At 41.9% G+C, this 13308-nt stretch overlaps 1 protein-coding gene across 1 annotated transcript in view; it reads left to right on the top strand.

Annotated features, from left to right (window-relative positions):
- Positions 1 to 7136: 7136 nt before the first annotated feature.
- Positions 7137 to 13308, top strand: part of MYO7B (myosin VIIB) — a gene marked incomplete at its 5' end in the record, with an annotated part of 48205 nt that continues 42033 nt past the window's right edge. Inside the window, 7 exons of the mRNA XM_082319055.1 lie at positions 7137 to 7154; positions 8543 to 8656; positions 9286 to 9438; positions 10649 to 10833; positions 11684 to 11805; positions 12489 to 12631; positions 12721 to 12834. Coding sequence (XP_082175181.1) covers positions 7137 to 7154; positions 8543 to 8656; positions 9286 to 9438; positions 10649 to 10833; positions 11684 to 11805; positions 12489 to 12631; positions 12721 to 12834 — 849 coding nt within the window. The remainder of the gene's footprint in view (positions 7155 to 8542; positions 8657 to 9285; positions 9439 to 10648; positions 10834 to 11683; positions 11806 to 12488; positions 12632 to 12720; positions 12835 to 13308) is intronic.

Genomic DNA, 13308 nt, shown 5'->3' with positions numbered 1-13308 from the left:
GGTAGCCTTCCTTGGAAATCAGTCGTTTATAAATCTGTGTCATGTTCTGTAGTGATAGCAAGCCACTGTCCCAAATTCCAGCTGCACTGAGGCTGCATTGACGAGAGAATAGAGAATTTCTGCGTTTACTGAAAGTGGAAGGAGGCATAGAGGTTCCTTCCTAACAGTTATGAATTCCCATCTTTTTGAAATGAAACCTCCTAACCCTGAGCCTAGTGTTGTGACATCCCACATGCACCACACAGCAGAGGGTGCACCTGTGTTTTAAGCAACCTCACCTCCGCAATGATGAATAATTGGGCGTCAATTCTGACAGCCCTTCTGCAGGTAACGTGCGTGTGTGCACTAGCGTGCACGCTTGTGTGCACGTGTCTTTGTCCCTCATGAGCCAGAACTTGGTACTTAACTGGCCTGCGATATACTCTCGTAATACCATCTTGGCTGCATCCCAAAAGGAAGGATGGAGCGACACTCAGACCATAATGGGATTGCACGGTGGGGGAGCATGACCTACCTTCTAGCAAGCAGAGTAAGCAGCACCCACTTGGTGTGTGTGAAGGTGTGTAATGACACAGATCCCAGAGCCCCGCCAGTCTGCCTCTCTGTACAGCATCATGAACTGGCTGGAATGAAATAAGCCTTTCCCTGAGGGACAGAATGCTCAAGACAACCAAGGGATGCACTTGGAAATCCTTTACTGGTATGTACTTCTTACTTAGTTTGCTTTGTTCCCTGCAGTACGCCTTTCAGAGTTAACAGACATCAGTGACTTAAAGCTACAAATCTGCTTAGAGGAAGGGAAGGAGGTTAGTGTAGACAGGAGGGCTTCTGAATGAACAGTTTAAATTGCAAATTGTTATATGCAATCCACCTCCCTTCAGAAACCTCAGAAAAAAAAACTAGTTTAACATGAAATGATGCTTGGCATCTAGGACTTGGCGATGCAGAAATGACAAGGCCACTTTGATTTAGCTGGAGAGGAAATGTGAGAGGTAGTGCCATGTGCAAATTAAACCTTTTGATCCTGACATCAGTCTCTTAATTAGGAAGCTGGCAGGAAGAGGCAGTTTTGTTAACACATGTCTATCTGGACAGACCTATTGCTCTGAACAACAGCAGGATTAAATTCACCAGGGATTATCCAATTTTAATTTGTTGCATTTCTCAGCGCATTATTCATCAGTGTAGGCCATGCTACAAATTACCCCTAATTACAACTACAAATGTGCCTGTGCCCTGCACAGTCCCTCACCAAACTCTCTCTTCAGCAGTGAACAGAGTTGCTTACTCCTGGCAAGCTCCTGTCTTTCCCCGTTTGCACAGCTCAGTGACTTTCCAAACCTGAGCTCCCCTTACTCACTCACAGGTACTTCTCTGAAGAAGCCTTTCGCAAGCCACCTACTCATCTCTCCTTAGGTACATGTGCTTTACAAAGCATCTGGGCTGCTTCCGCTTGGTACACCAAGTCTCTACTCCTTCAGCTTATGTTTTTTGGCTCTCGAGTATGTCTAGACTTAACTGTGGAAATCCATCTCCCTTCCAACGTGTATTTCAGCCGTACAATGAGTCGTGCTTTTCTTTCAGACTACCTTGAGTTCCCTATGTTTCCATCTCATACAGTTTATATACTGTACTAGGACAGAAATACTGTACTTCTCTCTGAAATAGCACCCGCACTGCGTCTTGGTCACAAGTGTTAAAAATGTATATATTTTTAGAATGAGATTCTCTGCCCCAAAACATGCTCCATTTGGAATTTCAGTAGGTATGTTTCATTTGCTGCAGAAATATGCACGACACTTTTCTCCCTGCAGTCTAATTACACAAAAAGCTTTGGTTTTAGATATCTGCCTTCGTAGTATGAAGGTATGTACTTTGATTTATTTGCCAATGTTTGACCTTCATCTAATAAAATCAGTACTTAAAATTTTGTTAATCACATACAGCATATAGACTTCTTCTAAAAACTGTTGTATCAGAAATAAGTCTGCTAAAGAACTACTTTGAGGCAAAATCCTTGAGTAAGAATGATTTGCACAGTTAGAAACTTTAAGAAAGCTCTCCTCTCTGCCTTGTGGTTTCATGCCTCTCTCTAGAAGTCTCTGAGCCCTGAAGGGCCTATGCACTATTTTTGCACTTGTATCTTCATTTCTGCTATAAAACTTAAACCAAAACCTCAGGTAAGGACGCTAGTATTAAAACACAAATATGTAACACAGATAAACACATATTACTCCCAACTATTTATTGCTGTGCTTGAATGCTTACCTCTGGTGTGGATATGGAACTACAGCAGGAGCCCCAAGAATCTGTCTCTGACGTGGAGGCTTTTTGTTGTCTTTCCCATCATACAGTGCAGCTACATTGAACCTAGGAAACAAGAAAATAAGAATTAAGGTATTAGGTATACAAGCACATGTTCACAATTATTGCACATTTTCATTTGCATGTTTAATAAAGGGCATACAGAATAATGCATAGTGAGGCAAGCCACCTGCTGTGTACAGTGCCCTGGAGGAAGGTTATACAGCTGGGTTAAGGTAGATGGAAAAAAATTCGTCCTCACTGTTCGGGGTCACCGTTAGGGTTGAAATGTGCCTGACCCCTGGGCCCTTGCTCTGGCTGGAGAAACCCTGCATCTGCCTCTCTACAGGTATACTACACTTCTGTTTCTTTCCCAGACATCACATCTAGTGCTGGAATTTAACAGGATAGGCAAGAAGGACACAGGATTACTGAGAGTACATGTGGAGCAACCAGAAAGAAGGAAGCTTCTTGGCCATCCTGTCCTAATATGGAAAGAGAGAAGTGGGCAGACAGGGAGTTAACATGCACCTACATGCTGGAACACAGGGACAGAGTGTTTGTTCGGAGAATAAAATTCTCTGATAAATTAATGATAATAAAACCAGGAAGTTTTAAACAAATAGACTAGAAATCCCAGTACCTTTACATGCATGTGTGACTATCAGTTTCAGTTAAGTGTCATGAGTTTGTTTTGCCTTCTGGTCTAGGTACTGTGAAACACAGTCCACAGAGGACATAGACTGATGTACATTTTCTGACCTTGCAGAAAGGGCTGTGCAAAACCAAGGGGAGAGATGAGAGCCCAATCTTCCTCTTATCTAACAGGGTGACTCCAAGAGAACCCCAGGGAAGTCAGTGGTGTTGGAGCAGCATGAGACCAGATGCTAAAAGGTTTTCTTCTGGTAGCACTTTCCAGAAATCTGAAGGGATTCAGGCACAGTGGAGAGACTGAAGTTTAAGGTTCGCCCAGGCAAGAATTAGCCTTCCTGCTTACTGGAACGCCTGACTTGGAAATGACATATTTGCTGAACTGGGAGCAAAGTCCTGTAATAAATAACCGTGCTTCAGTCATTTCCTCCTTTGTGCAGCAGAGAACTGGCACTTGGTGAGAGATCCTTTAATGGCACCAGTACCAGTTTCACCTTTCTTTTCCTTCTTACTCCAATGCTTATGAAAAGGAGGGAACTAAGCTGCAGAAGCCAGACAGTGAAGATTTCTTCTGGAGAGGTAATATCCCATCCTGTGGGGTGCAGTTTGGTTTATGGTGCTGCATTACTTTGGAACGAAAAGCAACAGAACGAGCCAGGTGTTGTCAGAAAGCAGCCATTCACGCAGGTCGGGGACTGGCCACTTATGACTTAGCTGGGAATAAGCATTTTAAATGTTGAAACTGTGTATCCCGGGATTATACGGGATCTCCTCCCTACATGTCCATTCTTGGCTGCTATCATAGACTGGATCCGGAGCCAGCTATACCTTTGATGTGACAGAGTATGGCTGTGCTTTGTGTTTGCACGTACCGCTCCCTCTTTGTTCTGGGGTAGACATTTCTGCTGTGTTGCAGTATTCTGGTTTCTGGCGCAGGTGAAAATGTATCTGTCAGTTGTGAGTCAGTGTGGCTGGCCATGGCTCATCTTTGGCCTATGCTTGCTAAGTACTATGCTTTTGTACCACCTTGCATTGCTCATAGTAACACGTCATCGCATTCTTGAAGTTAATATGCAGATCCAGATCCTGAGTCCTGAATAAGAACATGAGGACCTTGCCATAAGAATAACTGATTATAAAATACAGAAGTTCCTTCTTGAGAGAGTGTAAAAAAAACAACAGAAAAAAACCAAGCAGCCAGAAATAACACATTCATGTTGCATTGCTAAATTTTCGTAGATGTTGTGCTACAAAATTGAGAATTGTCTTAGTTACAGATGAGCTCTGGTGGTTGCCCTAGTCTCACAGAGAAAATCAACTCTTAATATAGTCAGCAGGTGTTGTGCTGGGGACACAGCACTTGCAGTTTCTCCATGTGCCAGCTTTTGTTATTAAGTGTGACATTCCACTTCTCTTCTTGTTATTGGGTCACCTATGTGAAAAGTACATTTAAAAGTCCTGCTTTAAAATGTGTGTTAGCATTGGACTTCTACATCAGCAGTCTGTCATCTCTTGAAGTTTCTATTTATTTTTCACTTTGGGATCAGAATACATTTTGTAATTTTGATAATTAGTTATTTTCAGCATATCTTGTGATGACTTTAAAGTGGTAAATCATTCTGGGCTTGCTTAGAAACCCTCTTCAATCCGTGCTACTGTATAGGCCTTTATAGCCACGAATAGGGCACAAAGACCTTGGAGCTTGTGAAGCACTTCCTAGTTTCCATTTTGCTACCCTAAGAGCCCCCCTTCTGGTTAGGACATTGGTGTAACCCACAACAGCGGCAGTATCTTGCATACAGTATAATTGCTTCTTCCATTTAGTCTGAAGAAAACGTTTTTTATGCACCCATTGATTTTAAATAAAAGACCATGATTTATGGAAGCTATTTATACCTTCCCAAATAACATAGATAAAAAAAAGTGGGCAGCTGTAGGAAAGCAAGTAATAAAATGAGTCCTAATTCTCTTACTGCAACGTTTTCTTCTAACGTTGAAGTTTATTAAAACAAGAGGGAGAAAACAGTTATATTCCCAAACTTCACCTTGAGGGTTTTTTAATGGTAATCTTCATTCTTCAAGAGCATGAATTTCCAAAAATAAAGTGGTGACTTGAAACACTTTTCTGATAATTTAGTTGCAAATTTCTAAACCTCAGAAACTTGTATAGCTCCACCATAAAATGAAGATAAATCATAAACTTATCTAAATGATTCAATCAGAAAAGTAATGAAATCTGGACACCTCTCAAAAAGATATACCATCCATATTACACAGAATTGTAAATAGTTATCAGAAATTTTAAACATAAGATTTTAAAGCCTTTACACATGATAGAAGAAGTCTCAAGGATTTCAGTGAAATTATTGATGAAGTATCCCATTAATCACTAATATTAATGGTATTGCAAACTGAGATTTTGATTATCTGTATAGCATAGGTAGAAAATGGAACTTTCAACTCTGTTAATTTCTGGTTGTCTTGTTTTGCTTAGAATTTCCAGAGAACCTGTCCAAAACCTAGACAAGTGTAATTTAGGGCCAGAATAAAATAACTTCTCAAAAGGCAATGAGAAAATAAGAAATTTGTATTTGAGTGTCAAGATAAAACCAGAGCAGGTGTTTCTCTTCTTCATGGGGGTTGTTCCAAGAGGTCACAGACTTTCCTGGAATAAGTGCCAAAGATCAGTTTCTGGTCCTGTAGTGTCCACTTGTCTTCTTGTGAAGTAGTTTCCAAGCAGTTTGCTGTCAAACAGGAATGTACAGAAGGGATGCAGATGGTTCAACATGTCCTCATTGAGCATGAGTTGTAAAATCTGTTTGAGATAAAATGCTAAGAAAACATCATTGATAATAGATCATAAAAGGGTAAAAATAGAATTAATTTTTGGTCCAAGGTTAGCATTTTATGGAGCATATTGCTTATTGCAAGCATTTCATTCTTTTTATCAACTTTGAGCTGAGCCTTTTCTCTGGGTATGCGGAAGCAATGGATAGTGGGAGAGATCCTTTAGAGAAATGGAGGGAGCAGAACGGATCACACAGCTGAGAGAAGTTTATGAATATGAGGCTGTGGAGACCTGGGCTAATAACTGTTGTCTGCTGCACGCAGCAGCTACTGAATCACAGGTTACTCAACAGCCTCAACATGCAGGGATCACCCTGCTAGTAGGAAGAGATAACAGGGAAAAAACGCTGTCTGGAACTCTGGAAATATTTAAAGGGAACTTTTCAGAGACTTTGCCTGTGATTTCCCCCTCACAGTAAAAGGCATACAGCAGCCTTCCCACTGCAGCGAGAGTGGGAGCCAGCAAATCACACCTACTCCTGGAATCACTCCCCAAATCCAGCTGCAGTAGCCTATGGGACAGAAGTGGCTTCTGAAGACATTGGTTCCTTGGTTGTTCCAAGGATCACAGCCTAAACAGCATCATCCTTTAATCAAAGCACTGGTGTAGATTTCTGGCCACCAATCTTTTCACTATTATGCTCTTGATTGTGAGCTCTGAATTTTATTTTTGTTCCTTCCTATTCGTTATTTTGCTGCTCATGCCTTCATTGCAACCCCTCCCATTCCAGCCAAGAAAGGTGAACTCTAGACCTCAGTTTCTATATGGTGGTAGGTTCAAGCTGTGAGAGTCTGGCGGAACTGAGCATCTTAGGAGAGTATGAATTCAATCTATCTGTGTCGCTGGGCTAGCCACTTGTAGGAACTGAACTGCTAGGTCAACGGACCAGCCAAAGGTAACTCTATTGTGCATTGAATTACATTGCATTGTGGGGTCTTTTTATTTGTGAGCCAAACTTGAAGTTCAGCCAATAAATGTGCTCAGCATTTGATTGAGGGAACTATTCAGTATGAAAACGTGCACAGTGACTTCTTCAGGGTTGAGAGCATCTCCAGGGTTATGTGGTAGAACTCGGAGCAGACCACCACCCCAGTGCTGCAGATCTTTGCTTTAGGTAGATGGTTTCATCGTTTCTACATTGGGTGTAGCTTATTATGATCTCTTTCGCTTTAATGAAATCTGTAAACACAATTATTTTAAGGCATTTTGCTGTTATTTTTACAAGGAAACATCTCTACCCCACCGTCTGTTCTGATCAAAGCCTGAGCCCTTTTCTGGCCTAATGTTATGCTCTTCTTGGCACTGCAGGTTACATACAGTGATCTGAAACATAATGGTGGTTTTCAGAAAGGTAAGTCCTATTCTTTGCTGTGATTTACTGACTAGCCTGAGGCCCAAACAGGAGAAAATCACCTTAACATCATGGTCATCTCAGAAAGAAAGTAGCAGTAACCCAGTATCAACAAGGTATAAAATAATATCTACCTAGACTAGAGATGCAGAGGTGTCTTGCCTAGCCTGGCTGTGCTCATGCTGAGCTGGTGACCTCTGTCACAAGGTGTGGCACTGAAACTACACAGATTACCTCTGGAGTTTTATTCAACACAAATGAGAGCTGTTAGTCTGTAACATTCTTTATAACTTTGGGCAATGTTTATAGATGCTTTACACTACAGTCTTTTGGTTTTAAACATAAGCCCATAAAGTATTTTGAGAGGAAAAAGAAATAATTTTTCAGTAAAAAACTTGAAACCTGGACAGTAAATGCTACAGTATGTAACAAAAGTTGTATAAGACAAGACACTCAGCTAGAGAGCCGGTTCCTCAGCAGGTGTAAGTATGAACTACCCATTGAAGATCTGACCTACAACTTTGTTCATTTTTCATTCCAGCCATTACAGTAAAGCTTTCTGTTTGAATCTGTATTAGTGCCTGGAGCAAGGGAAGGTATTCCTGGGGGCTTGGAGTTGGGGAGTATAAGCAGGATAGTAGTGCAGGCGACACCAAGATGGTGCGTATTCCTAGGAAAGGGCAGCCATGGCTCACACCTTCCCTCCAGTGACAGCAGAGCAGTTCTGCTTGCTTGCTTGCTTGCTCTGCAGAGAGGCAGGATGTTGCCATGCCTCTACAAATGTGAAGACAGGAGCTGGGCTGCATAAAGAATGCCTTTTTTTTTTTCCCAAAGAGAGATCATGGATGCACTTATATTTCTAAGTGATTTCAGCTATAGCAGAAAGAATATATATCTGAAAACTCTTGTAACAGAGCCCTCTACATTTCCAGGCATCTAGGCTGTACATCTGTTTGTTTGTTTTTCTTTTTCCTGGTAATGTCTATGTTTTCAAGCATCTTTTCTGAAAGAATACTATAGCTAATGTGAGGCTGCCAAGGCACTTTACCAGCATTCGTTGTGCCCCCTGCCAGTCTCTAGGAGGTAGTGGAGCTGAGTAATTGCTGTCCTTGTAAAAGGTGTTGCCTCATTTCCTCTTGTGAGACAGCTGGGTTTGATGACTTGTCCAAAGTCATGTTCCAGGTCAGCTGTGAAGCTGGGAGTAGAACTCAGAGGTCCCGATACTATAACTGTTAGACTGTACTGCCTGCAAGAAGTAAGAACTTATCCAGTTAAGCATTGCTAAAGAAATCAAATCACTAAAAAATTAAGACCAAGAGATGTATGCCTGTGAGCTACATGGCATCAGGTATGTCACTGTACTTGATGACAGCTTTTCTTCTTCCCAGGGTGATCATGTGTGGCTGGACACTCAATCAAACAGTGAATTTAATGTCCCTATCGGGGCAGTTGTGAAGGACTCTGACTCAGGACGGATCTTGCTGGAGGATGATGAAGGCAAGGTGGGCTACTCTATAACTTTCTGTAAAAGATGAACATAAAATTTACAAGTACAAAGTAAAAAAGAATGGCCCTATTGGGTCAGACCAAAGCTCCATCTAGCCAAATGGTCTGACTTTGATAATGTCTGATAGGATATACTGAAAGAAAGAATATAAAAATAAGGCAAGTATAGGGTGATACCCTAGTATCCCCAGGTCCCAGCACAATGAAGATTTAGAACTTCCTGAGCTAGAGGTTATATCTCGTAGTTAAGAAAAGGAAATGGACAGGCTCCAATCCCTAAATATGGTGGAGCTTTAGGTGAAATCATGATCCCAGTAAAGTCAGTTGGGGTTTCATCCCTACCTCATACAGTGTTGTGGCTGTGATGACCTGACAGAGCTGCACTCTGAACAATGCTAAATTTGCTGATGTCCAGAACCCACCTGAATGGCTTCATCCAGTGGTTTAAATCATCTGGTCCTGGGGAGCAGCAAACCGGTTAATTTCTGTTCAGTCAACTGTTTGTTAGAATATGCTGGTTTGAGCATGGATTATACTGAAGCTTGCTGTGGTCTAACATGGCTCTTCTTTGTTTGCCTCTGAGCAATAGCATAACACATTAAAGCTGATGCTTTGTCTTTTTCAGGAACACTGGATCACGGCTCGGAACATGCACATGGTGCGCCTGATGCACCCCTCCTCTGTCCAGGGGGTGGAAGACATGATCTGCCTTGGGGATCTCCATGAAGCAGGCATCGTGCACAACCTCCTCATCCGCCACCAGGAGCACAAAATCTATGTGAGTGCCAAGGTCACCAGGCATAGTACTTTCAGGAACGCCCTCTACTACACATTTAGCGGAGTGACCTGAGCAGCCTCCAGGTCTTTCGTACCTGGGGCCCTCTGCTTCCTTTACTGATTGAGGGTGCCAAGGAGACAAAACATAGTTTTACTCTTCTTTCATTCAAGTACTTTGGCTGTTAAGAAGAGAGCTAATAGCAGTGTCTGAAATCACAGAGATATGCATAGGTAGTGACCCTGTTTACTTTCTCCTAGAGCGATCATTTCCACCAGTGACTGACAGTTAGCTAAATCCAGCCCATGTTACAGCTTAGTGCTGCTATTACCTGCAGCTGTGGCACAGGATCAATCTAACTAGTAGAGAGTGACATGATTTGGATTGTCTTCCAGTGCAAGTCAATGTTTACTTGATTTTGATGTAATAAAATAGATAAAGAATAAATCTGGATATTTAGGACACCTGGTTTCATTTCTTGTCCATTACAGGTGTTATCTGTGACTGAGCAATTTGGCATTTTTAGTTTCTTTGTTCCTTAGTTCCCAGTTTGTAATATGATAATAATATTCAGGTTTTTCCATGCTTTGCTTCCCATGTTATATACACTACAGGAGAGGAGCTGCCTCTTAAAACACAGATGTGGTAGTGTTTACTGTAAACAAGGACTGATTTTATAGATGCTGCAGTTGTAACTACCAAGATGTGCATATTAGACTCTAGCAGTCTGCAGTTGTCTTACGTAGAAGTTCTTGAACAACATTATTGCCTTGCATTTCCACACCCTTTAACAGCCTCCTTCATTTCAATGGTGCTGTTGTTTACAAATGTTACTAAACAACTGTATGAATAACACAACCATAACTTTGCCCGTTAGCAAGGTTCAGCTACATCTGCACTAGAACACAAAAGCAGCTTAACAAAACACTACGAAACAGCTTATGATAACACACAAAAATGCCAGGTCAAATTGGACTTTCTTGTGCTTTAGCTTGAGACAGTGAATTGAGCTGTGATTCAGCATGGAGATTATAGCTAGCATTCTTCCTTTTGCAAAAGCCTCCATGTCCAGGCTCTCAGCCTCACCTAAGTGCTGCTACAGATCTCCCAGGCTTCCCTCCTGCCTCTCTTTAGATTTATACTGCAAGTGGCTTTGGTTGTATTCTTGTTTGCAGGTTTGCTGCTAGAGGTAACGCTCATAACTGTTTTCCAGACTTACACAGGATCAATCTTGGTAGCAGTGAATCCATACCAGCTGCTGCCCCTCTACACGGTCGATCAGATCAGACTGTACTGTAACAAGAGGATTGGAGAGCTACCACCTCATGTCTTCGCCATTGCAGACAACTGTTATTTCAATATGAAGAGGAATAAGAGAGACCAGTGCTGTGTGATCAGGTGACTGGACTCAGAGAGGACAAGTAGCAGAAACCAAGCCTGGCATGTTTTTGGGGCACCTTTGTGGACATAGGAGACCTTCCAAATGGAAGGGCACAGATAAGACTAGAGACAACAAGAAGGAAACATTTTCTTCCCTGCTACTTCACTTTCAGTTAGGGCTGCAAAAGGTAGAACATAAGCAAGGGATTTCTGAAGTCCAGTGTTCTCCCCCAAAATCTTTGAATGTGGTGATACGTTCTGCACATAGTCACTACATATAGAAACATATGAGCCTGTGTGATGTAAGGCTATCTTCTACCTTGGGGACATGATACTTATGTTACATGTATTTTCTGAGAATAGAGATTTCCAGGAGAGAAACAACCTCTGCTAACCTGGAGCTGGAGGGAAGATTTCTTCATCCTATAAACACATAACATGTATCCATTTTCTGTTAATCGTCGGTGTGAAGAACCAGATAGTCTCATTGCAATAACATCTGATTATAGCTGAGGCAACTCAGTTGATGTGCTAAGACTAGCATTAAAAATCTGGTAATGCATTAAAGAAGTAAAGCAAGCGGTCATTTAATTTGCACTGGTACAGAATGTCTTCCATGGATTTGCTTGTTTTTAATCAGCGGGAGAATTTAGTCCTCAGCCTAAGGCTAAAAAACAACTTAAATTTTAGCAGATAAGATGATGAAAGGCTAAAATTCTCCATCCCTCCATGAAAGACAGTCAGATCTGCCATTCACAGGGTAAATATAAGTGGGATTTTTTATTTTTTTTTAACTTGGTCTGGCATTTTGCCACCCTAGCCAAAATAGAAGAAAGGAAATTTGTAATGATCTTGTTTCTTACTGCAGTGGGGAATCTGGAGCTGGGAAGACTGAAAGCACAAAGCTAATACTACAGTTTTTGGCAGCTGTCAGTGGCCAGCATTCCTGGATAGAGCAGCAAATCCTAGAGGCCAACCCCATTCTGGAAGGTGGGTTATTTAGCAAACATGCCGATTTACCACCTTTATCTCAGGATTTTTGTAGCAGGATAAAAAATTCAGAAACAGATCTTTGAAGCATTGTATTTGCATAACTGCTAAAAACCCTGAAACACTGGTGATGCAGGGTAGAAGTTCTCTATGCTTTTCTGCCATGTCCCCATGAAGCCCACAGCAACTCCCACGCTGTAGAAGGAGGTGCCACTATAGCATGTAACCCGGAACTGCGGGGAGCACAAGAGTCCTTGGGAATGCAGAGCCCAAGGTAAAGACCCCTTGTTTAGCATTTGCACTAGATAGTGGCAAAGTGACTGGCCAAACATGAATGTATATGTAGGGGAGCTCCCTGAGACCCCCCATTTTTCTCTGTAGATGGATCAAGTGTGTTCCCAGTAAGTCCTTCTGGAGGTCTTCAGACTTGCCCAGCTCTCTTGGCTGGCCAGATATAGGCTGCATTTGGATCATATGAATATGTCTTTTAGGACCCAATTATCTGGATGCACAGTATGCCTGCCTCTCTCTTAAGGACTAGACATTCTTCAGTGCTTATCAGCACTGTCATTTGGAACACAATGTGTAAAATACTAGCAGCAAAAAAGAAGGGCATAAAAAAATAGACTTGGTGTTCATTAACTGCAATAATCTAGATACTACCTCTGTTCCTTGCCCATCAGCTTTTGGAAATGCCAAGACAATTCGAAATGACAATTCAAGCCGCTTCGGGAAATATATTGATATCCACTTCAACCAAAATGGTGTGATAGAAGGAGCCCGGATAGAACAGTTTCTTCTGGAGAAGTCCCGGGTTTGCCGGCAGGTGAGGGCACTGGCAGATGTCCATTCTGCCTGCTCCTGTTAGAAGCCTATGCTGACAAGGGTGTCCATTGGCCTATTTCTTTCTTTTAGGCTCCAGAGGAGAGGAACTATCACATCTTCTACTGCATGCTAATGGGGATGAATACAGAGCAGAAAAAGATGCTGAATCTGGGCACTGCTTCAGAGTACACTTATCTCACTATGGTAACAGTCTCTGCTTTCTTCTCCATTATCCCTCTGCCATTTGCTTCTCCCAGCGAGCAATTACAATCAACAGGAGCTGCAGATGGGTAGTTACGAAACCTGAACAGTCCTTTCCTTAGAGTACCAGAAGCAGTAACACCAAAAGTGCTGTGAGCCTCAGTTTCAGAGATTTATTGTAATGTCCACCAGTGGGAGGCAGCTTGTGGCTGTTCAAAGCTTTCTGTCAAAGACTTCAGAAACATAAAGGACATCTTAAAGCAGGTGGGAAATATTCCCCACTTTCACAGGTACTCAGATTTCAGATCTCATGCCAGGGAGAATACTAATCATATATATATATTCTTTAGGGGAAAATTGAATAAGCAGAAACAGTGCCAAGAATCCTAGTCCTTATATCTGATAAATCTTATATACATAACACAGGAAGCTGGCATTCAATCTAACCTCCAACAGCTAATGGTAGTGTCCATGTCT

Source organism: Platalea leucorodia (genome assembly GCF_965183815.1).
Source record: "Platalea leucorodia genome assembly, chromosome: 8".
NCBI classification, from domain to species: Eukaryota; Metazoa; Chordata; class Aves; order Pelecaniformes; family Threskiornithidae; genus Platalea; species Platalea leucorodia.
Note: the sequence above shows the minus strand (reverse complement) of the source record. Positions and strands in the feature narration are given on the sequence as shown.